We start from the raw sequence: 23,710 nt of genomic DNA on the forward strand, positions 1-23,710 counted from the left end.
TGATGGGAGAGCACAGCAGGCTTTGGATTCTCTCTCTCTCTCTCTCTCTCTCTCTCTCTCTCTCTCTCTCTCCGCCCCCTCCCTCTCTGCCCCTCCCACGCTTGTATGCATTCTCTCTCACTCTCAAAATAAACAAACTTAAAAAAAATGAGATGTGATTAGAGAGGAGAGGAGGGCTTTCACTTTTTACTTTGTACATTTCTGCTTAGTTACAAATAACAATAAATATAAATGCCTTTAAATTTAAAGACAAAAAAAATTGTTCTTACAATAAGAATAGTCAACATACAAACTCTTCCTTTTTGCACACACTAATAAACTCTAAGGCTGGATTGCTGATGACGGCTTCTGACCTCCAGGGAGGCTTAGCGAGCAGCCAGGCGGTCCCGGGGTGTGAGGAGAGCATACCTGCTGCAGGCTGACGGGCCGTCCGCAGGGTCACTGTTCTCCCAGACCTCTCCGATTTTAGACAACACGCTGCTGATGAACGTAGATCTTGTTAACACAGTCCCTGTTCTGGTCTGCTTGGTAACAGTGGACAATGGTTTGGGTCTAGAAACTGTAATACAAAGAATGCGAGGTTTAATTTCATCTCTAATACCAGGATTTTACTAGATTAATATGAAAGAGCAACTGGAAAACAGGGGTCACGAGATAAGAGTAGTTTAAAACTATACTTGGCTTAGCAACATCTATGCAGCGAGATTTAACAACTTGAGCTTCCAGGAGGCAGTAAAAGTATTACTTGACATGTTCTCTACTAGCTGCATGGGAGTGTCCAAATGAAATACAATGAGTTCTTTTATTCTGTACTACACTGCTAAATTATAAACACTTCCAAGAAAGCTTTATATCGGGGGGAGGAAGGATGGGAAGGGGCAGCTAGAATGGCCAGTAAAAAAAAAGCAGTACTGTAATAAATCAAAGCAAAAGTGAGCTGAAGAGAAGATAAGTGTTTTCAGAAGGTAATCATTTTATATCCTTTCTCACCTGATAGTTTATGATAGTTTTCAATGAAATCTTATTACCTTCTTGAAGCACTGGTGATGTGGACAGATGGTAAGGCTTAGCTTGCTCAAAGGCTAATTTCCGCTGGATTTTAGGAAGGACTTTCCCATATTGGTCTATTATCGCATTCCGAACCTCTGATCTCTCTCGCAGAAGAGGGTCACGATCATTCTATTGAACATGCCGTGATTGGTAAAGATTTAATCTTCAAAACATTAAGTGCTATGTTTACATATTTACCATTTAGAACAGAATTCTGCACACCTGAGAATGTCTTCCTCCTTCCTACATATCCCTTCCTCCTGACCCAGGACCTCTGACGCACACCTAACTGCATTGGCAGTCCCTGCCCATCAGCCTCGGTCCTTCACAACTACTAAAACAGCAGCTATCGTTCACTGAGCGTCTACACGGTCAGGCATCATGTAGCTCCGGACACACCTCTATGCACCCCCACAAAGAGACCTTGTCATTTTACAGATGAGGAGCCGAGGCTCAGAGGATGTTTTAAGCACAGAGTGCAGAGCACAGTCCATCAGACCCCTGAGCCCGTGCTCCTCGCACTGTGAGAACTCCGACTGCCCGCCCGCCTCTTCCTCTTGTTCCCGAGTGAGGGGCTTAGCCTGGCAAGAACTGTGGGCAGTCGGCTCAAAAGAAACGGCACACGTGAGAGAATTAGGGAAGCACCGACACCCTGTTGCCCATCTGCTACAGAAAGCAAGGAGGGGATTCTCTGAGCTCAGGATTATGTAACAAACCCAGTGGTTACCAAAGCACAAACTCTTACAGAGCAAAGTCACCAGCTTCCCTGTTCTCTTGTCCCCCCAAATGAAACAAGTTTCACTCTACCGTGAGGTTGGCCTTCAGAGTTTGGTTCAGCCTCAGGGCAGAGGCGTAATTGGCACGCTGCAAATAGTGAACTAGAAGGAATTCCTGATTTCGAACATTGGGGCTGGACTGCAGAAACCTCACCAAGCACTCCTGGGAAGAAGCACAAACACGTGTAAGCCACTAACTGCCCTGAACTTCTGACAGGCTGGGGTGGGGGGTCCTCACCTGCTCGGTGTCTGTGAAGGGCAGCTGCAGCAAGTCCTCCATGAGCCCCGTCTCCTGGCAGACCTCATATGTGTGCCTCAGGAGGTCCTCCACGTTCAGGCCAGTGGAGTGCTGTCGCAGGAAAGCCCACGCCTCCACCATGTACCTGGAACCGGCGTTCAGCACGATTTCGTGTTAGAAAAGAGTGGGAGGTACTTAAAACAAGCGATCCACCTACAGAATCCTTGATGAAATACTCATTGTCACGGGCGCCCATGCGGCTCACTCGGTTACGAGTCCGATGCTTGGTTTCAGCTCAGATCTTGCTCGCACCATTTGTGAGCTTGAGCCCTGCACAGGGCGCTGCACTGACAGCACAGAGCCTGCTTGGGATTCTCTCCTGTTTCTCTGACTCTCCCCTGCTCACTCATTCTGTTTGTCTCTCAAAAAAAAAAAAAAACAACAAAAAACAAAAAACTACTGATCATTGCATAATGACGTTTGCTAACGCCAACAAGAAGACTTCCCGTGATGCTGTTCTGGACTATTACTCATGTGTAAACAGGAAACCTCGGTAAGGACACGAGCTAACGTGGTCCGGGTGGAGGAAGGGAAGGGTAGTGGTGAGGCAGAGAAAAGCGCCTCTCATGGAAGAGACCCCCAGCGTGCAGACAGTGGACATGGAACAGTGTTACGGGCTGGTGATGGGCTTACTTAGCTCAGTAGAAGAACACTGTGACTGTGTTCTTTAAGTAAGATCTGATTAGAGAACACGGTTCAGTTAGACACTTTTGGGGGCGCCTGGGTGGCTTAGTCGGTTAAGCGTCCGACTTTCGCTTAGGTCATGATCTCGCGGTTCGTGGGTTCAAGCCCCGTGTCGGGCTCTGTGCTGACTGCCAGCTCAGAGCCTGGAGCCTGTTTCAGAGTCTGTGTCTCCCTCTCTCTCTCTCTGACCCTCCCCTGCTCATGCTGTCTCTCTCTCTCTCTCCTAGAAATAAATAAAAATAATAATAAATTAAAAAAAAATTAGACTTTTGGACATCACATGGGGGCCAGGAGGCTATCCTTCCATGGGCAATAAGACCATCAAATAAGCAGTGTTTCTCATGATATACTGTTAAGTGGAAAAAAAAAAATAAAGCAAGCTTACAACAGTACGAACAGTAATTATTTTAAAAAATTAACCAATGAACAAAGCCTATAAACATTTACGTCCTTATTACGTAGATAACAAAATGTCTTGAAAGCCAGGAGAGTATGGGGATTTCTGGTTTTCAACAATAGATATTTACATGCTTCGAAATGAGTCAAAAGGATACACAGCACACTCCCAGACTCTTAAGCTGCTTCTCGGTGCCCAGGCAATGCTAACAATCTCGTGCATCCTTCCTAAGAAGTTCTGGATATACATAAGAAAATACGTATCTGTTTCTTCCCACCACTACTTAAAACTCTCTCCCCCCACTTTCTGAAGAGCACTTGTTGGCATGTAATGAACCTATTTACTAAATAAACATTTATCACCATTAGCTTCTTTAAAAAATTTTTTTTAACATTTATTTTTGAGAGACAGAGTGCAAATGCGGGAGGAGCAGAGAGAGAGGGAGACAGAATCCGAAGCAGGCTCCAGGCTCTGAGCCGTCAGCACAGAGCCCAACGCGGGGCTTAAACCTATGAACCGTGAGATCATGACCTGAGCTGAAGTGGAACGCTGAACTGACTGAGACACGCAGGTGCCCCTTTCTTTCTGTTCAGTCCATATTTATTCAGCTAGCTGAATGCTTCTGGCTGATCCAAATTATTTCATTTCACAAGTACTTCCTAATTCATTACTTTTGAGGACACTGGCAGTTTCCACTTAACCAACCCACTATTCCACTAGGGAACTTATCTTCTATCTGAGATGGAGAGATTCAACCCTCTCTTCTCAGAGATGCACTGTTTAACACAAGAGAACAAAGAAAACACTGACTTTCAGAGTGCTGGCACTGAGGTGGTGTTTGGCTCATTAAGGACAATTTGCCACGAGTAAAGTGACTGTTTTCTAAAAATATAAAAATGACCAATTGACAGAACTAGAAAAAAATGAGTTGTATAAGACAGTTACATTCAAGTAAGAAATACTAGCTCCAAGCAACTTCCTCTACTAATTTGGTTAGCAAGGAAACCTGATAATCAGATCACTGTATTTCCAATCATGACATTTAACTTGTCGCCATTACATACATGACAGATAACGTAACTGCAGATATGTGTTGCTATAATATAAATGGCAAATATCATACTGAGTAGAGAACATTATTAAAATATGGCAAAGGGAAGAAGCAAAGTAAAGATACAACCTGCTCAAATCTGGCCAAAGTATTTAAGACACCAACCCTAATTTTACAACCCAGGATGACTTCATCCTACCTCTATATTTTTGGCTCCTTTTCAGAAGCTACTCAAACCTCAACTGCCCATGGTGCAGACTGCAATACTGACAATTAGCAGCAGATATAATTTGTTTTTTTTAAATGAAATATTTTTTTCAAGTTTACTTGAGACCGCGCATGCATGTGAGCAGGGGAGGGGCTGACAGCAAGGGGGAGAGAGAACCCCAAGCAGGCTCTGCACGGACAGTGGGTGGGGAGCTCCATGCAGAGCACCATGAGAGCATGACGGAGAGAGCCACCCAGGGAGCGTCCCGCCACAGGTATCATTTTAAACCTCAGGTGGGATTCCTATCATTCAACATACTCCTTACTCATCCTTTTCTATGGCAAAAGGTTTTTTAACATTTTTTTCCTAACTTTGAAAGATGAAGAATCCTAAGAATGGATATCATGTAACACAACCAAAGCAGAATATTACGTACCGTCGATTTCATTGACTCTGTTTTACTGATGTATGATCAAGACTTTGATTGTAGATTCAGAATACGGACTCACCTGTTAGAAAGCAGAACGGTGAGGTGAAGGAGGACGTCGTCGACACTGGACACCGTGGGCTTCATGGTCTGGATGTACCTGAGGGCCTGTCTGTGCTCGCCCTGACTCATAAAGGCTTGAATAATCTTCGAATGCTGCCATGACACAGGTTTTGCAGTGCTTGGGTGAAACAGGAGATCCAAGCCGCTCTGCGAAGAGGACACGAAACTTGGGTGAGCACAAACAAGGCGCGCCGTGTTGCGACAAAGCAGCTGAGCTCTAAAAAGACAGGCCATGCTAGAGCCACACAGAGCGGTTTAAATGCAACCTTTAAAGATCTCCTTTAACCCATGGTATATTTTAAGTAAAAGCCTTATCAAAAGCTTCTTTTGAGGCCTCATTAAGCTATTATATGAAGCTTTCTACCACCACCGTCAGGTTCAATGCCAAGGCCTGCCTTCTACGGCAACACGCCTAACAGATCTCTAACAGAAAAATCACCGTATTTGTACTGTTAGTAATTGTTTACTATTTCTTTCCTTCTTTGGACAGTACGGAACCTGGGGTTCTGAACTGTTTTATCTTTGTATCCTCACTGGCTAAGACAGTGCCTGGTAAAGGCACTGATGGAACAGAGTCCTTAAATTCCCTCTCAAAGCAGAATGTATCGTATCTTTAATATCACAACCCAGCTATGTACTTCCTTCTAAAATCTTAATCGTGTATGAACGTTTACATTCTAAGTGACCAGACTTACCCCATAATCATTATGATCTATCAGCCAAAACCCTTGGATAAGTTTAACCTGGCCCCATGAAATGGCAAAGGCAGTTGGAAATGATTCGATGCAAGCATCTGTTTTGTTTGGGAAGGAATACATGATATCAAGTAACAAATAAATGGTCTTTAAAAACGAGGGTTAAGGGCAATAAACAAGAAGAAACCCCCCACCTATCCACTTGTATTAGGCAGCAACAGACCACAGCAGCGAAGCGGCTTGAAGGGGCTGCTGTTGAGCGCTTGGAAAGCCCGAACGGATAACCAACCACGGTAGTTTTACTAAATGCGGGTGTAGCCAATCTACACCCGATCTCACTGGTTCTCAACACTAAGTACCACCACGAAGGAGGAAGACTAAAGCATACTTTCTTCAGGAAGCCAGTGGCTTACGAGCAAACTGAAGAAGCAGAGCTACAGACAAAACTCCAGGTAGGCAGCAAAACCCAGCATCTTAAAGCAAACCCATCGAGTCTCTTATAAACTATGAATGGAACCACATGTTTTTAGATAAAGAAACCAACATCAGTACAACAGTCTTACTGCAAAGACCACTGGGCTCCAAGGCAATACCTAAGGTAATAGAAAGCTCACTTCTCGTGTATTCGATTGAACACAGAGGTTAACCTCACTAAGAAGGAGCATTTGGCCGGCAATGTTTCACAGCCATTCTAACTTTGGTACCATCCCGGGCACATGGTATAGTCTGAGGAGAGTCCTGGACGCCGTCCCTAGAAAGTTAAGCACCAAACACAATTCTGCATGGCTTCAGGTCTGAACCCTCTGAACCCGACCAACAGACCCCGGATTAATTTTTCCTTTAGAAAAGTTCCCAGTATGAAACGGAGACTGGTTTAGGTTGTGTGAGGCTCTCTCCACTCTGCGATCTGATGGCTCAGGTAACACATGAGTTGCGGGACAGCATTTAAAGGATACGATGGCATGTTTGCTTGCTTCTGTCACATCGTCTAGTAGGTATATGTCCAGTAGTGCCTATGAAAGGACAAGACATTCAGTGTGTTTTATACACTCATTCACTCATGCTCCCTGGTTTCCCCAGCCTGTGCCGGGAGTGAAAAATAGAGCTAAGCATGTCTCCTGCTCCACACCTCTGCTGTCGGGCACTTACGTGTAGACTGCTGGGGGGGTATTTTCCTGTGCCTCCTTCATCCCGTTTCCACAGTTTCTCCACACCATCTCCCAGCTGAGAAACCAACCCGTCGATCATCAAGTAATCAGGATTCCACTTCCCTCTGAAAAGGGCAACAATCAGGATTATTTAATATTAGCACGGATTCCTATTATCAGAACAAGAGGCATCAAAGCCTTAAAAGTAACAATCCTGACAATCAAAAGGAGAAGAGACTTGACTTGCTAAGGGCCCCACTTAGCATCAAGTGAGCCCCAGTCATCAAGAACCAGTTAGGCCCCGAAGAGGCCTCCGGCTGGGGTATCAGCAGGCCAGCGTGGGAAGGTCAGGTCCCGGGGAGAACTGGGTCCCACCTGCCAGGTGCCTGAGGCGATTCAGAAAGTTTAGCAAATTGGCTCACATACTCTGGAAGTAACAGATCTAGAATTTTCAGATATGTCTAATAAGTCTCCCAAGACTGTGGTCAGTCTCCAAAATTATTATTGATTCTTCCAAAGCACTGGACCACGCACCAAAGTTCCAGAAGCCACTGCCTTCTAGGCACTGCTCTCTGGGTGACTGTGACCTCGCGCCCGGCACCTGGGCGAGCCAGCAAGGTCAGGGCTGCGGGCTGTGGTACTACCGAGCCATTCCAGCCCGAGGAAGAAGGCGCAGAGTCCAGAGGCAGAGCTGAGGCTCACTCCCTGCTCTTTCTTCTAGTGCTTCTGCTTCCTTATTTCAAAGGACTCAATGAGGCTAACAGTCATGTATTTTCAAAAAGAAATAAAGGAAATAAAAAAAAAAAAAAAAAACAGAAAAGAGTGGGTGAAGTGATGAACCGCAGCTGTTAACGGAAAGAACGTGACACGCCTAACTGGTGGTATGTTTTATGCTTTTTTGAGGACTCGGAGCTTCTAGTCTTTTTCTGAATATGAATGCTCAGGAAAAATACACACAGGCTCTCCTCTATTAAACCAATCGTGGGAACTACTTAGATTAGGAAATACTGAGGGGCTATACTCAAGTTTCAGAGTAAAGGTGGTAACCCTTAGGTCAAGGTGGACAGGCAGACATTACCACTAAAATAATAAGGCTGGCAACAAATCCTATCACCATACTTGAGAATTCCACACATTTTGGCCTCTGTAGGATGATGAATTCTGTTCTGAGAAAGCAATGACTTCTTACAAAAGCAATTGCTAAAATGTTCTGGAAGGTTCCAGACATACTGTACCTGGACAGACGCTCACACTTCTGTCGACGGCTGTTGTAGTAGTTCTGGATGACGGGGTAGTTGTAGCACAGGCGGGGCAGGGGCGCGGCATCGTCTAGACATTGGTTAAGGGTCGGGGAAAGGTCAGTAAGATCTCCAAAACATCCCAACGCTACTTGAGGTTACACACATTAACGCTTTACTAAATTCATAGGATGTTGTTTAACCTGCAGGTTTCCTAAATTTAAGTACTAAACTTACTTAAATATAGTAAGTGAATTTAAGTAGTAAACAAATGTCATCAGCAGATCCAGAAATGAGAAAAGAGAGTCTCTTGTGACAGTCTGTAAACACAAGGGTGCTGGCTTAAAACTCTGGAAAAGCTATTCTAGAAAATGATTCTACTCCCTTAATCACAAATGATAATTGAAAGCCAGCAATGTTGACCAGTTAAGTAAAATCAAAGGGCATAAGGGAAGGGTAAGATCAGCAGCGATCATGCACAGGAAAGACGCGCTTCTAAACAGAATCTAATGTGTGTCCCAGACATGCAAGTAGTTAGAGGCTTTAGAAGTGCTCCAAGCAAACATGGCCCAAGTCCAATTCTCTAATTCTTGGTATTGGCATAAATTATTAGGTAAAAGGAGGTATTCAACAGACGGCAAATAATATTGGTTAATAACCATTATTAAGAGAACTCATAAGGAGAAAAAGAACAGTAAGTTGGATTAGAAAACCCACAGCTGAATGGGTCTGAACACAGCTGGTGATCTCGCCGACCCCTTGTTCAGAGCCCTGTGCTGTGTCACTCGGCCCAGGGCGTGACGTGTGCGCGCCTGGGAGCGGCACGGGGCGAGGCTCCCAACACAGAGTGCGAAAGGACAGAAGGAGGTAAGAACAGGAGAAAACCTGAGTGAGGTGCTGGAAGAAAGGAAATCTGAAACCTGAGAACCACCAAATGATAATGACTTAAGATCGCGTCCACGCCCGGGACTCTGTTACCTGAGCCCTCTGGCAGCAGCCCCGAGCGACAGAACCACAGCACCACTTGTGTGTAGCGGCAGATGAGGCGGGTCACCAGGCACTTCCTGTGGAGGTCCTTAAGGCCTGTGTAGGAGGGTCAAACACCAGATATGCAACGTGCACAGTCAACCACACGTGAAAACTCAACACACTCGGTGGTTCTCAAAAACTAATTATTTGGTGATTTTTAACAGGATATGTGTGTTTTTGAACACCCTCGGCTTGAACAAGTAATCTCCAAAATGCTAAAGTAAGTAACTTTCCAAGTAGGCATTTTTGGGAAATCTGATTCCACCTCAGCTGTTTCCATTTACTTAGTTTCAGAAGCCGAATCTAGACATTACTATAAACTAGTAGAGTAATATTAACATATAGCCTGTTCAAACCAGGCCTTTAAATGAAATTGGCTATTTTTTTGTTTATATAGCAAAACAGAGACCAAACATTTACAATGACTTCTGTGAATAAAAACGAGTAATTTAAGAATTCGAAACTCTAATGTTAGTATGTACTCCACCCCAATGTTCAGAAAATTTAACCCTCAAATTTCCCACGCTTATTTACTTATTTAAGCAGGGGCTCATGGCACATCGAATAACATTCTGTAGTTTCCATTAAAAAACAAACACAAGAACCAACACCTCACCACAATGATGCATCTAAGACACGGATGCTTATTGTTTCTCAAAGCCGGAAGTAAAATTGAAATAAAAACTCATCTACAGAAGACAAAGCACACACCTCTCTCAGTGATGTCTTGGGCCTCCCTCACGAAACAGTTTAAGACGGAATTGAGGTTGCTAAGAAGCAAGCAGCACTGCCGAAGGGACTGTATGGTTTGCGTATCGATGAAGCGACACGAGCCATCAAACAATGGTGTACCTTCCAAGGATAAAATACAAGATTCGTTTGGACACAATAAACAGGAATTAATTAAAATCACAAATGCAGTATTTATCAAACTCCTATTAACCACAGAATCAGTCTACACATTCTGGGTTTTGCAAAACACAAACCTCAAGAGCCCCAGATGGGACAAATACAAATTACTATTTTTTATGAGGCACAACAAGGGTAGCGATACGTGAACAGAGGAAAGTGATCGAGAATCAACTTCAGATTCACTACAAATTAGTTCATTAAATGCTTCTCCTCCAAATAAAGCTTTCAGGGCAGATCTCTTACATACAGTGCTGTTTTGGGATTAGTATTTTACAAGAACTCTTCCTCCACCTCCAGTCTTCAAAAGCGAGACACTAAAATGAAGACTCAGATAAAGACTTTATTATAATAAAATTGCATGCTTCTTACAATTCCTTGTAGATTTGGTTGTCCTTTCATTTCAAACTCGAGATTGAGTTTGTAAATTCATTTTTTGGGGAAAAAATGGGTATTTTAGTTGCTACTAGCTACACCTTTTAGGTAAGATTTAATCTCATTAATATTTAATGGGTAATTAAACCACAAAACAAGTATCCTAATCAGAAATCCTTCCTCAAATGACATGCTCTACTTCCAATACATTTAAAATATTAGGCTTCGCACTTTAATTACATTTAGGTTAAAAAAAAAAATTTTTTTTTTAATGTTTTATTAATTTTTGAGAGAGAGACAGAGACAGCATGAGCATGGGAGGGTCAGAGAGGGAGGGAGACACAGAATGCAAAGCAGGCTCCAGGCTCTGAGCTGGCAGTCAGCACAGAGCCCGCGGGGCTCGAACCCACAAACTGTGAGATCATGGCCTGAGCTGAAGTTGGACACTTAACCAACTGAGCCACCCAGGTGCCCCTACATTTAGGTTTTAAAAAAAACTCCACATTATGTGGAAACTAATTTGACAATAAACTATTTGTAAAATAAATAAATAAATAAATAAATAAATAAAAAAACTCCATTAACTAANTCTTATATAAGAAAAACATACAATTTGTGAACTAATCTGAAATTTTTTTTACACGAGTTACAGAACCATAACCAATCCTGAAAATATTTTCCTCTCAAAAACATACATTTTTACTCTGATTCTGAACTATTAGGTGTTTGTCCCTCACTTCAAATGTACTAAGTAATCACCAAAATATTTAAAACTATTTCATGTTTATAATGTTATTAAATATGCCCTAAAAATACTATAGAACCCCAGGTCTTCCGACAAAACCTGAAAATCCTCTAAGAATAATTTACTTAAAAAGTCCATTTGTTCATTCATCACTGACACGATGATAGAAGTAACAAAAACATATACATCTAAAACTTAAATTTTACTTTCATGTACAGGGCAATCACATATTATACCTTTCACATTTTTTGCACAAATTAGGCATTAGTGTTTAATGCTCACAGGACACCTCAAAACTCAAAGTGTACAACAAAAGGACTTTGAACGACTGATAAAAACATCTGTTCGTAGAAGACAGAGGAGATTTTTGCCCTCCTATTCAGCCTTTTTACAGTCATAAATATTTTAAATAGAAAGTAAACAGAGGAGCTTCTGGGGTTAACTGGCATATTCTAACTCCATCATCAACATGTTTTATAATCTCATAAGATCAAAAATTAGAATTCCAATTCTTGGTATTGGACACATCTTAACATGTGCCAGTTTAACAATGTGTTGCAAAATCTTGCTCAAGAAAGAATTTGGTCGGGGCGCCTGGCCCGCTCAGTGGTGGAGCGTGGGACTCTTGATCCTGAGGTTGGGAGTTTGAGCCCCACGCCGGGTGTAGAAATTAAAAATAAAGTATTCTTTAATTTTCAAAACCTTTTTATTTTAGAGAGAGAGTGCGCAAGTGGGAGAGGGGCAGAGGAGAGAGGGAGGGAGGGAGGGAGAGAGAGAGAGAGAGAGAGAGAGAGAGAGAGAGAGAGAGAGAAAATCCTAAGCAGGCTCCGTGTTCACTGTGAGCCTGATGCAGGACTCGAAGTCACAACCCTGGGATCAGGACCTGAGCCGAAATCAAAAGTTGGAAGCTCAACTGACTGAGCCACCCAGGCACCCCCAAAATAAAATCTTTGAAAATCAAACAAAAATAATAATTTTGTCACCCCAATTTAAAAAGAAATGGTATTCTTTTTATTAAAGATAAAAAGAGCTCACAACGTCAAAATGATTAAGGTATTAAAGAGCTCACAACATCAAAATGATTAAAAGTTGTCATGTACTTAAAACATATACTAAAGTTAATGTTTTAATATAATACTTACACAGTCTGTCAAATTCCTCTTTTGTGAAAATCACTTTATTCCAGGTCCATTCAAGAACAAAGCGCAGATTAGCAGCAGAATTTGGTTGTTCTTATTTGTAAATATCAATGGAAAAAATAAAGAATTATTAATTACAAACAAGAAATTAGTAACTTCGGGGGAAAAGAGAGCCGCCACCCTGATCAAGCGAGCAACGTTAAGTTCAACAGTAACAGAGACGAGCAGGTACTGCCCCCTCCTGGTGAAACACAGCAAGAAGCACGTCCTTTTATGCAGTGCTGTTGTGAAATGTGTAAAATCTGAATCTACTACGGGGAAAGAGTAACAAACACACACTGAAAGGCTGTCTACAAAAACAAACACACACTGAAAGGCTGTCTACAAAACAACAGGCTTATATTTCTTTTAAAATGTCAATTTCCTCAAAGATAGCGCACTAGGAATCGTACAAGACTAAGAGAAATTTAAAAGACATAAACACTAAACACAAAGTATATTCCGGATTCCCTACCCCTATAAATGCTACAAAGGACATTACTGGCCTGATGAATAAGATGCCAGTAAGGTCTGGAGATCAGATAACAACATGTATTAATGTTTTCCTGATTTTTAGAAACACAAAGTGGTTTGGTAATGTAAGTTTTTGTTCTTGGAAAAAAACACTGAAATGTTACTTACAATTAAAGAAAACTGACATCCTCAACTTAGTCTCAAATGACTCAGAACAAAAATAATGTGTGGAGTACGTGTTTGTAAAGAAGAGGACACACACCATGAGGATGAATTCCAGAGAATTCTGCTGAGTGAAAAAAGAGTCAACCCCAAAGTTTACGTACACTGTAATTACATTTACGAAGTTTTTAAAAATGTGTGTTTATTTTTGAGACACAGAGACAGAGCAAGAGCAGGGAGAGAGAGAGGGAGACACAGAATCCGAAGCAGGCTCCGGGCTCTGAGCTGTCAGCACAGAGTCCAATGCGGGGCTCCAACTCACAAACCGTGAGATCATGACCTGAGCCGAAGTTGGATGCTTAACCGACTGAGCCACCCAGGTGCCCCATGAACATTTTTGAAATGACAAAATTATAGAAGTAGAGAACAGACTGGTGGCTGCCAAGGGTTAAGGATGGGGGTGGGTAATGGCAGGCGTGGCTATAAAAAGGGCAACGTGGGGGCACTGACTGAGATGCTGTACTAGAGGTCGCCCAGGCCTTGCCGGGGGAAGGCGATTGTGAAAGGGTACACGGGATGTCTACATGATGTCTTAAAGCTACGATGTCAATCAATGATCATCTCAAAATAAAGCTTAACTAACTCCCCCCGCAATGAATAATTAACATTTTTTTAAATACAAAAATAATTTTTTATTTGTTAAAAACTAAGATCTTACCTTCTGCTATCCACTTGTTGATGCATCCAGTCAAAAGTCCCAGGGAACTCGTATGGATTGCTGCCGACAATATAGCTTCTAACTGTTCTTCCTAAACCACACATTAAAAGTAAGACAAGAAGATAAAGGACCTGTGATCCCAGGCTCAGAGACAGCAAGTTCAATAAGAGGACACATGGGTAGAGGCTTAAACATCCTGACCCGCTAGACGGCTGTAAACCAGAAGCCAGACGTGGACGCCACTCGCAGTGATGCGGCCTCACTGCAAGGCTCACATTGGACAGTGGGAACGTAAAATGGTAAAAGTCACTTTGGGAAACAGTTGTAGATTCTGGTCACCTCAGACCTGGCAACTCCATACCCAAGAAAAATGAAGGCACAGGCCCACACCAAAAGTGTCCATGAGATGTTATTCTTAATAGTCCCAAAACGAAACCAAGCCAAATGGCCACAGGCTGACGAATGGATGAACAAAATGCGGCACATGCCTGTGCAGACACCAAAGGGGACGAAGTACTGGTGTGTGCTACCACACAGTGAACCTGAAGTTCATACACGTGTGAAATTCCTAGGGGAAGTCAGTCAGAATGCAGATCAACAGTTATCAAAGCTGGAGGACGAAGGGGAAGGAAGGAGAAAGGGGGTCTTTGTGGAGGCGATAAAAATGTTCTAAAACTGAATGTGGGGCCGGGCGCACAATTTCGGGAATTTATTCAAAACCACGGAATTACCCACTTTCAACGGGTGACCTAAAGTATATAAGTTATGTCTTAATAAATCTGATACTTAAAATATTGTTTAGTCACATTTAATATCCAAGAAATCTATGAATGTCATTTATTCTTTTTTCTTTTTTTCTTTTTCTTTTTTCTTTTTTTTTTTTACAAATAACTGCATGAATAAACGGAGAGTTAGATAGGAATAGAAATGCTACGGTATGATGAAGGTTCACCCAAATGAAGAAAAGCACAATTATAAAAGGAGACTTGCTAAAGCATTTACATTATGATCAGGGACAAAACAAGTGTGTCTGCTGGTACCGTTATTTTTTCTGGTTTGTGGAGGTTCTGCCAAACACTGTGCAAAAATAAACAAAAATAGTAAAAGAAAAGAGGGCTACATTTCTGCCGACTGTGTACCTTGAAAATCTAAGAGATTCTAACTTGGTTAAATAGATATTAAGGAGATATACAAAAATCAATTGCATTTTCATATGTTAGCAGCAACCATTTAGAAATGAATACAGGAAAAATGTTCTACTCACAATGAGCAAAAGTACAGAATACTTAAAAGATAAAAATAGAAACAAATTCGTAAGAAAATAACCATAAACTCTTGCTGATAAATGTAAAACAAACCGTGGGTAAACGGGAAGATACACCATTTAGACTTGGATCTGATAAAAATGTCAAATCTCTCCAAACTTAGTATGTGAATATAATAAGTTTCCAAAAAGAATTCCAATGGAGGTGCTGGATAAAACCATCTTATAATTAATACAAAAAATGCCTATGAACTGACCAAAAATTACAGGGAAAAAAGGGCTACATTAGCAAATATTAAAACAGTATTTTAAAATGGCATATAAATAGATGAGATTAACAGGACAAAATTAAAACCCAGAAACAAAACCCAGTCCACCCAGACACTGGAAATCAAATAAATGTGGTATTTCAGTAGCACGGGAAAAGCCTATTCTATGTTTTTCTAAATGGTACAGAACCACTAGACCAAACACCATCTGGGAAAGAGGGGGGAAAGAAAAAAAAATCAACCTTCACCTGACCTGTTACACAAAGATGAATTAAAGCTTTAAATGTTAAAGAAACATTTAAGTGTTAGATTTTTTAAGCCAGAGCTTTAAAACACATTTGACCACAAAAATCAATTTGTATGTAGCAAAAGATACCATAAGACAATCCAGAAGAAAACAGCAGGAGAAATATGTATAAAATGACAGAAAAGAGAAATATGTATTTCATAAAGAATTTCTATAGACAACCCAGTAAAAAAGGGTAAAACCTATAAATATGTCATTAATTATGATCAGCCAATAATAACATGAAACTGCACACACCTCGTCCTTTTCACATATACGGAAGGATACATCGAGGAACAGAACGAAAAAGTCTACAGTCAAGAAGCCCACACAGCACATAATGCAAACCGGCAGGTGACTACGAAGCGGCCGCCCAGACGGTGACCTGGGCCTAGGCGGAGACGACTGCCAGACCCCAGAAGCTTGTCTGCTCCTCCCCGGTCAGAAGCAAGTCCCACCAGCCCCCACCATCTCCCACGGTGACCCCCATCATCTCCCCTGCCTTCTGAAGGAATCATTTTCTTGCTTTTCCTTTTGTTTTACCTCTATGAACACATCACTGAAGAACGTTCTAGGAACGGACAACAGAATGCCAATACTGATGTGCCTCCATACAGTTTAGCCAAGTTTCTAAATTCAAACTATTCGTGTATTATTTATATAACTGGAAACAAAACCAGTTTCCAGGTTGGAGTACCAGGTTTAAAATAATCAATCACAGAAAACACTAAATGCTGTTTTATCCACGCAGCTGAATTATAGGTAATTGTTTCTCATGCCAAAGTTGTAAGACATTCTTGCCTTAACTAAATTTGACAACGTGTAATTAGAAAAGATTAATCAGCATTAAGTTTCCTAGAGTAAAAGGGTTGAATGGAGCACCTGGAGCACCTGGGTCTGGAGGATGACGAGCAGCTGGCTCTCTGCTGTGACCAAGCAGGAGCGCTTGGCAGGCAACGGCAGTTTCAACCCGACTCGCCTGGTCTCACTCTCTCACACCTGTGCTGCTCTCACGGGGGCTGGAAAACAGTCCCCGGTCTGTTTTAACAGCTTCCACTCGGGTCAAGGCTGAGGTCACGATGGGGTGCCTCCTGTCCTGTGTCCTATTCGGCTACGTGAACCCAGTGTCGAGTCATGGCCTAATGGGTCCGGGGAGTGTGTGGCGTCAGCCAAACCCGAGACCACAGCTGCTGATCACGCACACTGAGCTCTACGTTACCCAAACCACCAAGGCCGAAATCACCTAGCAGATTTTTACTACAATAGAAAGCTAACGGTCTATGACCCCAAATAAACAACAAAGTTAGAGGTCACCTCACCTGAGTTAAGTTGGAAGGCTGAATATCAGCGAGTCTCGGGGACAGAAGACCAGCCATTAGACAACGATTATAACCATCAGGTATGAATTCACTGAGAGATGGTCCTGATTTCTTTAAAAAAGTCAAAGTCTGCAAAGATTGGTTAGTAAACATCAAAAACCACAACTTAAATAAACAAATTTAAGATAATTAATAAACTCATCATCCTACTTTACACTTAATGTTTTGAGTAAAATTAAAAGACACTGAACAGAAATTGCAAGACTCCATTTTTACGTTTCTGAAAAGGAAAAGGGTTTATCGGTTCTCGAGCTAAACCAATGCTTATTAGTGATAAAGAACATTACTGACAGGTGTATTTTAGGTCACTTTTTGTTTTTATGAAAAGTAACCCTATTAACCTTCCTTATAGCTGACAGACTTGGTAACAGACCTTATGAACATACCCCCTCCATCCCCCCTCACCGCCCCCGGCGGTTTATTCCTGATTTAATGTACAAAAGATCGAATACAAGTATAAATATGGCATTCACATGCATCTAGCTGATTATCAATTTAAACATCTGCCATTTTGTGCCTTCCTGGAAAAGTGGTTTTCAACATTAGTCATTGCCCACTCTGTGCCAGGCACCATCCTAGGCACCTTTTTTGTGTCACTTCATTTATTCATAAGCTTCCTGAGAAGAAAGAGGAGAAGTGAGGGATGGACAGAGAGGGGTGTGGTTAAGGCACTGACCTACTTCGCTCTCTTCCTGAAGGTCCAAGCAGCTAACATCCACACAAAGCTGCTAAACACAGCCCAACGCCTCTTCTGGTACGTTGCCATCAGTAACTAATGTCACTAGCCGCCAACACCACAAACCTAGCAGAACCTACCATTTGAGCTGAAACAACAGTCGGTGTAACTAACGCTAAATGAAGTTTACATCCAATGACCTGACTTCAGCCCAGTTAGACACACTCTGTCCACAGTGTTAGTTGCTACCTACCTCCTTGTGAAAGCCATTACAAGTTATACGAACAATTCCTGAGTTTAATAAACAAGTGGCATCTAAAAAAAAAAAAGGAAAAAACAACCGCTCACATATTATATTTTAGACAGCACTGATACAACAAAATGTACCCTAAGAAGAGACTGCTAGGCAAAGTATCAAAATCGTTGCATATGACAAGTTTTAAAACAGGGGCGCCTGGATGGCTCAGTTGGTAAAGTGTCTGACTCTTGATTTCGGCTCAGGTCACGATCTCAGTCCATGGAATCGAGCCCCACGTCGGGCTCTCAGCAGCAGGGAGCCTGCCTGGTATTCTCTCTCTCCCTCCCTCTGCCCCTCCCCTGCGTGCGTACGCATGCATGCTCTCACAATATAAGTAAACTTTAAAAAATAAATAAAATAATTTTTCCAGGCACTTTTATCCTAGCAAGATACCCAGCTTCATCATAAATAATAGTTACCTTTTCTATCAAGTTCAAAATAGTGATACTTTCTTTATAAAATATCTAAGTATTAACTTTCTCACATACGTATCAAGGTAATTTCCTCAGCTACCCATATATTAACGGTAAGGAGACATGAAGAGATAATTATATACACATGCCAACTATACACTGTATATGTACCATATGTATATGCACACACATCACACACAAACACGCGGACACGTGTTATTTTTCTTGAAAGGTCATGTTAAGGAAATACATACCAAAATTGTAAGTACTTGGGCTAAAAAACTGCTCAGGAGGTGGAAAGGAAGGAGGCACTCCTCGACTCAAGCTTCTCTCGTGCACCAGCACATCCAGGATATAATGGGGGAACGTCTTACTCACGACAGAATCCAGAGACCACAATGCAAAATAAGGGCAATTATGCAGATACTCTCCTGATCTGAAAGAAAATGTTACAGAATTATTAAGGCACCAAGCTGCTACACATAAAAAATAACTACCAGAATGAGAAAGAGAGAGAGAGAAATCATACCTTAACGAATCTGGCATTTGAGCATGATACCAACGATTTATGTCAAAAAGTCCCAAATACACAGAAGGCTTTCCTTGTCCGTATACATTCACCTGCCAGGTAAATACTGAAACACTAGTGTCAGGAGACAGCGCTAAAAGGAAAGAACGTAGTTTTGAAAAATTGAATAAATCACTGCAAAGTAAAATTACCCAAAATAAAATGTCAGCAGCATTTTCTCATACAGTAAGAAGTTTCAATTCCATTTGATACATCAAAACACACTTCCACTGCTCATTCTGTAAGAAGAGTTACATTCACTTGTATCTTAACTGTTTTCCTATTTCAAGAAGATTTTATCAAAAAGTAAACATCAGAAAAGATATATCTTGGCTTATTTTCACTTAACGCTTTGGCCACTTTGACACAGCGGAGGTAGAAAGCAGAAAATGATTTGAATGAATATTGTCCCAACAACGGAGCAGTTAGTACAGAGCATATCAATACCTACGATGGACGGCCCAGGCGCCAGGGCTTAACTCTTGAGAGGAATTCTAGCCGAGAAGGACGGATCCAGCCTTACTGTACAGGGGGGAAGACAAGCGCTTGGATGGTAGTTGGGGAATGGAAAGACAGAATCGCAGTGAGACACGGCAACAGGAGAGAAAGATGTAAGCACCGGAGAACCAACAAAGGGGAAACACAAAATGGAAGAGGGGCGTGAACGATGAGAAGAGGTGGAGTGCAGGGAGTTCTGTGTGGGGCATTTGGCTGGATGTGACCACCAGACCACCTACCGACGCGGGACTAGAACAGAGGACACACTCAGGGCGGAGGCACTGACCATGAGCTCATGAGCCCCAATAAGAACACCAACGCCGCCAGGGCCCCGGTACACGTTCCCGGACTGAACGAACCCATCCCACGGTCCCGCTCCACCGGCACAACAGCTTCTGCAGAAGGTACAGCTGTATCACTCTGCTCACGGTGGGGGAAGGGAGGCCCTCACAACCAACGACACAGATGGGACGTGAATCCCTGCTGGATTCTAAACCCTCTGCAACTGTGAGCAAGCGAGTCTTGTTCACCAGGAAGAAGGGATGATACGGAAGGAAACAGAAAAATTGAAGGCAACCACCGCAGGTCTGCCATCACGTCTGGAAACTACACAGAGGGAACCATTACCCGTGGTGTGCATGCTAGTCAAACTGCAGACCTTCTCCGCCTGTTCACAGGGAGCTGGAGCAAGACTCAAGGGCCCTTCAGTAAGGGTGCCTGAAGCTACCCTGTTCTTGGGTTCTGCAGAGCAACGTGGAGAGTAACAAATACCTAGGACATCACACAGACCTAAATAAATGCTGTACTTAGTATCCCAATTTTTTAACGGCCAGGAGTATGAACTCTAAGAAGCAGTTCTCTGTCATAAATCTTAAATCAAGATAAATCTCAAAATCAAGCATTCCACATGATATACATTTAGAGCACTTTTTAACCAAACTTCATCCATACCTTCCTCTCTGTCGCCATGATATCGAAATTTCTCTATACTCTGGCATCCCAACAGTTTGGTATTACTAGTCTGTCCCCTCAGGGGAAACATGCCACCCGTGAGGTCCAGTGTGTATCTTTCTTCACAGTACTCTAACCCCTGAGAGAGAAAACGTATATGAACCTTAACAGAATTCTAAGCAAAGAGTCATTCAAAAACTAAATGTCCTCCAAATCTCGGGCCCCTGGGGGACTCGGTCGATTAAGTGTCAGACTCTTGGTTTGGCTCAGGTCATGATCTCATGGTTTGAGTTCGAGCCCCATGTCAGGCTCTGCACGGACAGTGCGGAGGCTGCTTGGGATTCTCTCTTCCTCCCTCTTTCTCTGCCTCTCCCACTCGTTCTCAGAATAAACTTTAAAAATTAAACATGAAAAAAAAATAAGTGGTCTCCAAACTTAAAGATCTTTCACACAATCCAAAGGAAACACAAAAAGGTTAAAGACTAAAGAGAACAAATCACTGAAAAGGGCTCTGCGATTTTATAGAGCATAAGACACAAAAGGCTAAATTTAGTCTCTCTGAAAATAGTTACCAACAAATCTTCTAAAGCCGTTATCAAACATGGGGACCTTGCACTTTGGGCTGGAGTGTGAACTGGACTAACCACAAAAATTGCACACAAGTATACTCCAGGCCAGCAAAGCTGTTCCCGTGTTCTCAGGGAAATTCTTGCTCTAGAGAAGCAGCTCTTAAAATTGCTTTTGCTAATCAATCTCTTTAAAAACCTAAGAGAAGCTATGAAACTTTCTCCCCAGAAAAATCCGTTGATCATAAAAAAGTCAAACATAATTGGGAGACTCGTGGATCCTCTAACGCCCACCCACGTCTGCAAACACTAGGCTCAGGAAGTCTGCTCTCCAGAGAGGGGAGGGAGGGCTGGCCACACCGCGAGGGGCAGCACACTTCTTCCTCGAGGATTCAGCTGGAGAAAGACTTCTGAAAGGCCGAACATTTACGTGCTTTTACAACTGTTAAATATTTTTTTTTAATTTTGGGGCACGTGGGTGGCTCAGTCAGCTGAGCGTCTGACTTCAGGTCCGGTCATGATCTCAGAGTTTATGAGTTTGAGCCCTGCGTCAGGCTGGCTGCTATCAGCACACACCCACTTTAGATCCTCTGTCCACCCCATCTCTATCCGTCCTCTCCTCGCTCGCTTGCTCTCTCTCTCAAAAAGAAGCATTTTAAAATTTTTTATTTATTTTTTTAAGATTTTATTTTTAAGTAACTCTACACCCAGCATGGGGCTTGAACTCACCACCACAAGATCAAGAGTCGCGTGCTCTACTGAGCCAGTCTGGCACCCTAAGACTGTTTATAAAGTCACCCTATGGCTTACTGCTTGGTATCAGAGCTGTTGCTCTAATAAGTAGAGCTATTTTTCTTGGGTACCAGTTAGGTCACAAGATGAGTCTTGTCTAATCCCCTCATTTTAGAGGACAGTGATGGCCAGGGAAGGTAACTTGGTAAAACGCTCATCTTCTAATCCCTAATCTAACACTTTTTTCATTATACTATGAATACATTATTCACTTGAACAGAAGAATAATTTTTCAATATGTTGATACCTTAAGACAAAGATTAAAAAAGGCAAACAATGACAATATGGTAATAATGAAATGTATCCCCAGTACCATTTACCTCATACAAGATTTGTCCTGATGCCAAACACTTTCTATCACCGAAGGCCAGCTGAAGTAGGTGTAAACTCAAAACATCCCCTTCACTGAAAAAAAAAAAACACAAAAAAAACAGAGAATAGCTGAGAAGAAACACTCAACATCATATCGATATAGTAAGCATCTCTTACTGTCCAGTATGTAACACTGAGTGCACATGACAAAACTAAGGTAAAAGTGAAGAAATTACTTGGTCGTTTTCACAAAATGCAGTCCTTTGAAACAACTGATTTTTATTTTTTATTATTTTTTAAATCTTTATTTCCTTTTGAGAGAGACAGAGTGCGAGCGGCAGAGGAGCAGAGAGACGGAGACACAGAATCCAAAGCAGACTCCAGGCTCCGAGCTGTCAGCACAGAGCCCCACAAAGGGCTTGAACTCACAAATCCTGAGATCATGACCTGAGCCAAAGTCACATGCTCAACAGACTGAGCCACGCAGGCATCCCTGACTTGTATTTTTAACTGATTCTAATCAGCTTAAGCTGATCTTATTTGCAACCTTTAGGTGGCCCCTTATGTGGCTCTTTACCCAACATTCTTTCGCAGGGATGTGTTTGTTAAGTACATGGCTGCCGAAAATGTGTTACATTTCCCAACTTTCTGGGCAGCTGGGTGCAGGAGGCCAAAGTTTCACCAGCAGATGGGAACAGAACTATTCCTGCGGCAACTACAGAAAGCCCTCGGTACGGGACAGCACGTTCCCGCCCCTCCTTGCTGCTCTCTTCCTCCAGCCTGCGACGCTCCTGCCTGGAACAAGGGGCTGCCATGTACCACAGCACGATGGCTAGACAGTGTGGACATAAAGCAGATACCGGATCGGGCGTGCGCTGCTCCAGGACACCAGCATGCAGTAGGGACTGAAAGCACACATTTCCATACTGTCTGACTTTGAATTCTTAGTCTCTCTGGCTGATCTTTTTTTTTTTTTTTTTAAATAGTTTGTCAACTTGGTTTCCATATAACACCCAGTGCTCATCCCCACAAGTGCCCTCCTCCGTGCCCATCAGCCCTGTTTGTTCTCAGCATTCAAGAGTCTCTCATGGTTTGCCTCCCTCCCCCCAACTATTTTTCCCTTCTCCTCCCCCATGGTCCTCCGTTAAGTTCCTCCTATACGTGCAAACATATGGTATTTGTCCTTCTCTGTCTGACTTATTTCGCTCAGCATAACACCCTCAAGGTCCATCCATGTTGCTACACATGGCCAGATTTCATTCTTTCTCATTGCCATGTAGTATTCCACTCTATAGATGAACCATATCTTTTTTTTTTTTTTAACGTTTTATTTATTTCTCAGAGAGAGACAGACGCCATGAGTAGGCGACGGTCAGAGAGAGAGGGAGTTACAGAATCTGAAACAGGCTCCAGGCTCTGAGCCAGCTGTCAGCACAGAGCCCGACACGGGGCTCGAACCCACGAACCATGAGATCATGACCTGAGGTGAAGTCAGACACTTACCCGACTTAGCCACCCAGGCGCCCCGAACCATATCTTCTTGATCCATCCGTCAGTTGATGGATATTTAGGCTCTTTCCATGATTTGGCTATTGTTTTAGAGTGCTGCTATGAACACTGGGGTACATGTGCCCCTATGCATCAGCACTCCTGTATCCCTTCGGTAAATTCCTAGCAGTGCTACTGCTGGGTCATAGGGGAGTTCTATTGTTAGTTTCCTGAGGAACCTCCACACTGTTTTCCAGAGGGGCTG

General features: G+C 42.6%; 1 protein-coding gene across 3 annotated transcripts in view; it reads right to left on the minus strand.

Moving 5' to 3' along the window:
* Positions 1-23,710, minus strand: part of AHCTF1 (AT-hook containing transcription factor 1) — a 79,364-nt gene that overhangs the window by 26,742 nt on the left and 28,912 nt on the right. For 2 of the 3 annotated variants that reach the window (XM_077779864.1, XM_077779863.1), the window contains 19 exons: positions 21,966-22,050; positions 20,288-20,426; positions 18,800-18,932; positions 18,525-18,706; positions 17,813-17,874; positions 16,824-16,952; positions 13,686-13,776; positions 12,296-12,385; positions 9,836-9,976; positions 9,074-9,178; positions 8,093-8,186; positions 6,859-6,982; positions 6,666-6,722; positions 5,710-5,856; positions 4,974-5,161; positions 2,065-2,209; positions 1,858-1,989; positions 1,029-1,179; positions 409-559 (listed from right to left, as the gene is read on the minus strand). In XM_077779864.1, the coding sequence (XP_077635990.1) occupies positions 409-559; positions 1,029-1,179; positions 1,858-1,989; positions 2,065-2,209; positions 4,974-5,161; positions 5,710-5,856; positions 6,666-6,722; positions 6,859-6,982; positions 8,093-8,186; positions 9,074-9,178; positions 9,836-9,976; positions 12,296-12,385; positions 13,686-13,776; positions 16,824-16,952; positions 17,813-17,874; positions 18,525-18,706; positions 18,800-18,932; positions 20,288-20,426; positions 21,966-22,050 (2,346 nt within the window). The remainder of the gene's footprint in view (positions 1-408; positions 560-1,028; positions 1,180-1,857; positions 1,990-2,064; positions 2,210-4,973; positions 5,162-5,709; positions 5,857-6,665; positions 6,723-6,858; positions 6,983-8,092; positions 8,187-9,073; positions 9,179-9,835; positions 9,977-12,295; positions 12,386-13,685; positions 13,777-16,823; positions 16,953-17,812; positions 17,875-18,524; positions 18,707-18,799; positions 18,933-20,287; positions 20,427-21,965; positions 22,051-23,710) is intronic. The other variant, XM_077779865.1, reaches the window with a different exon arrangement.

This window comes from Crocuta crocuta, unplaced genomic scaffold (genome assembly GCF_008692635.1).
Source record: "Crocuta crocuta isolate KB4526 unplaced genomic scaffold, BGI_CrCroc_1.0 scaffold322, whole genome shotgun sequence".
NCBI lineage: Eukaryota > Metazoa > Chordata > Mammalia > Carnivora > Hyaenidae > Crocuta > Crocuta crocuta.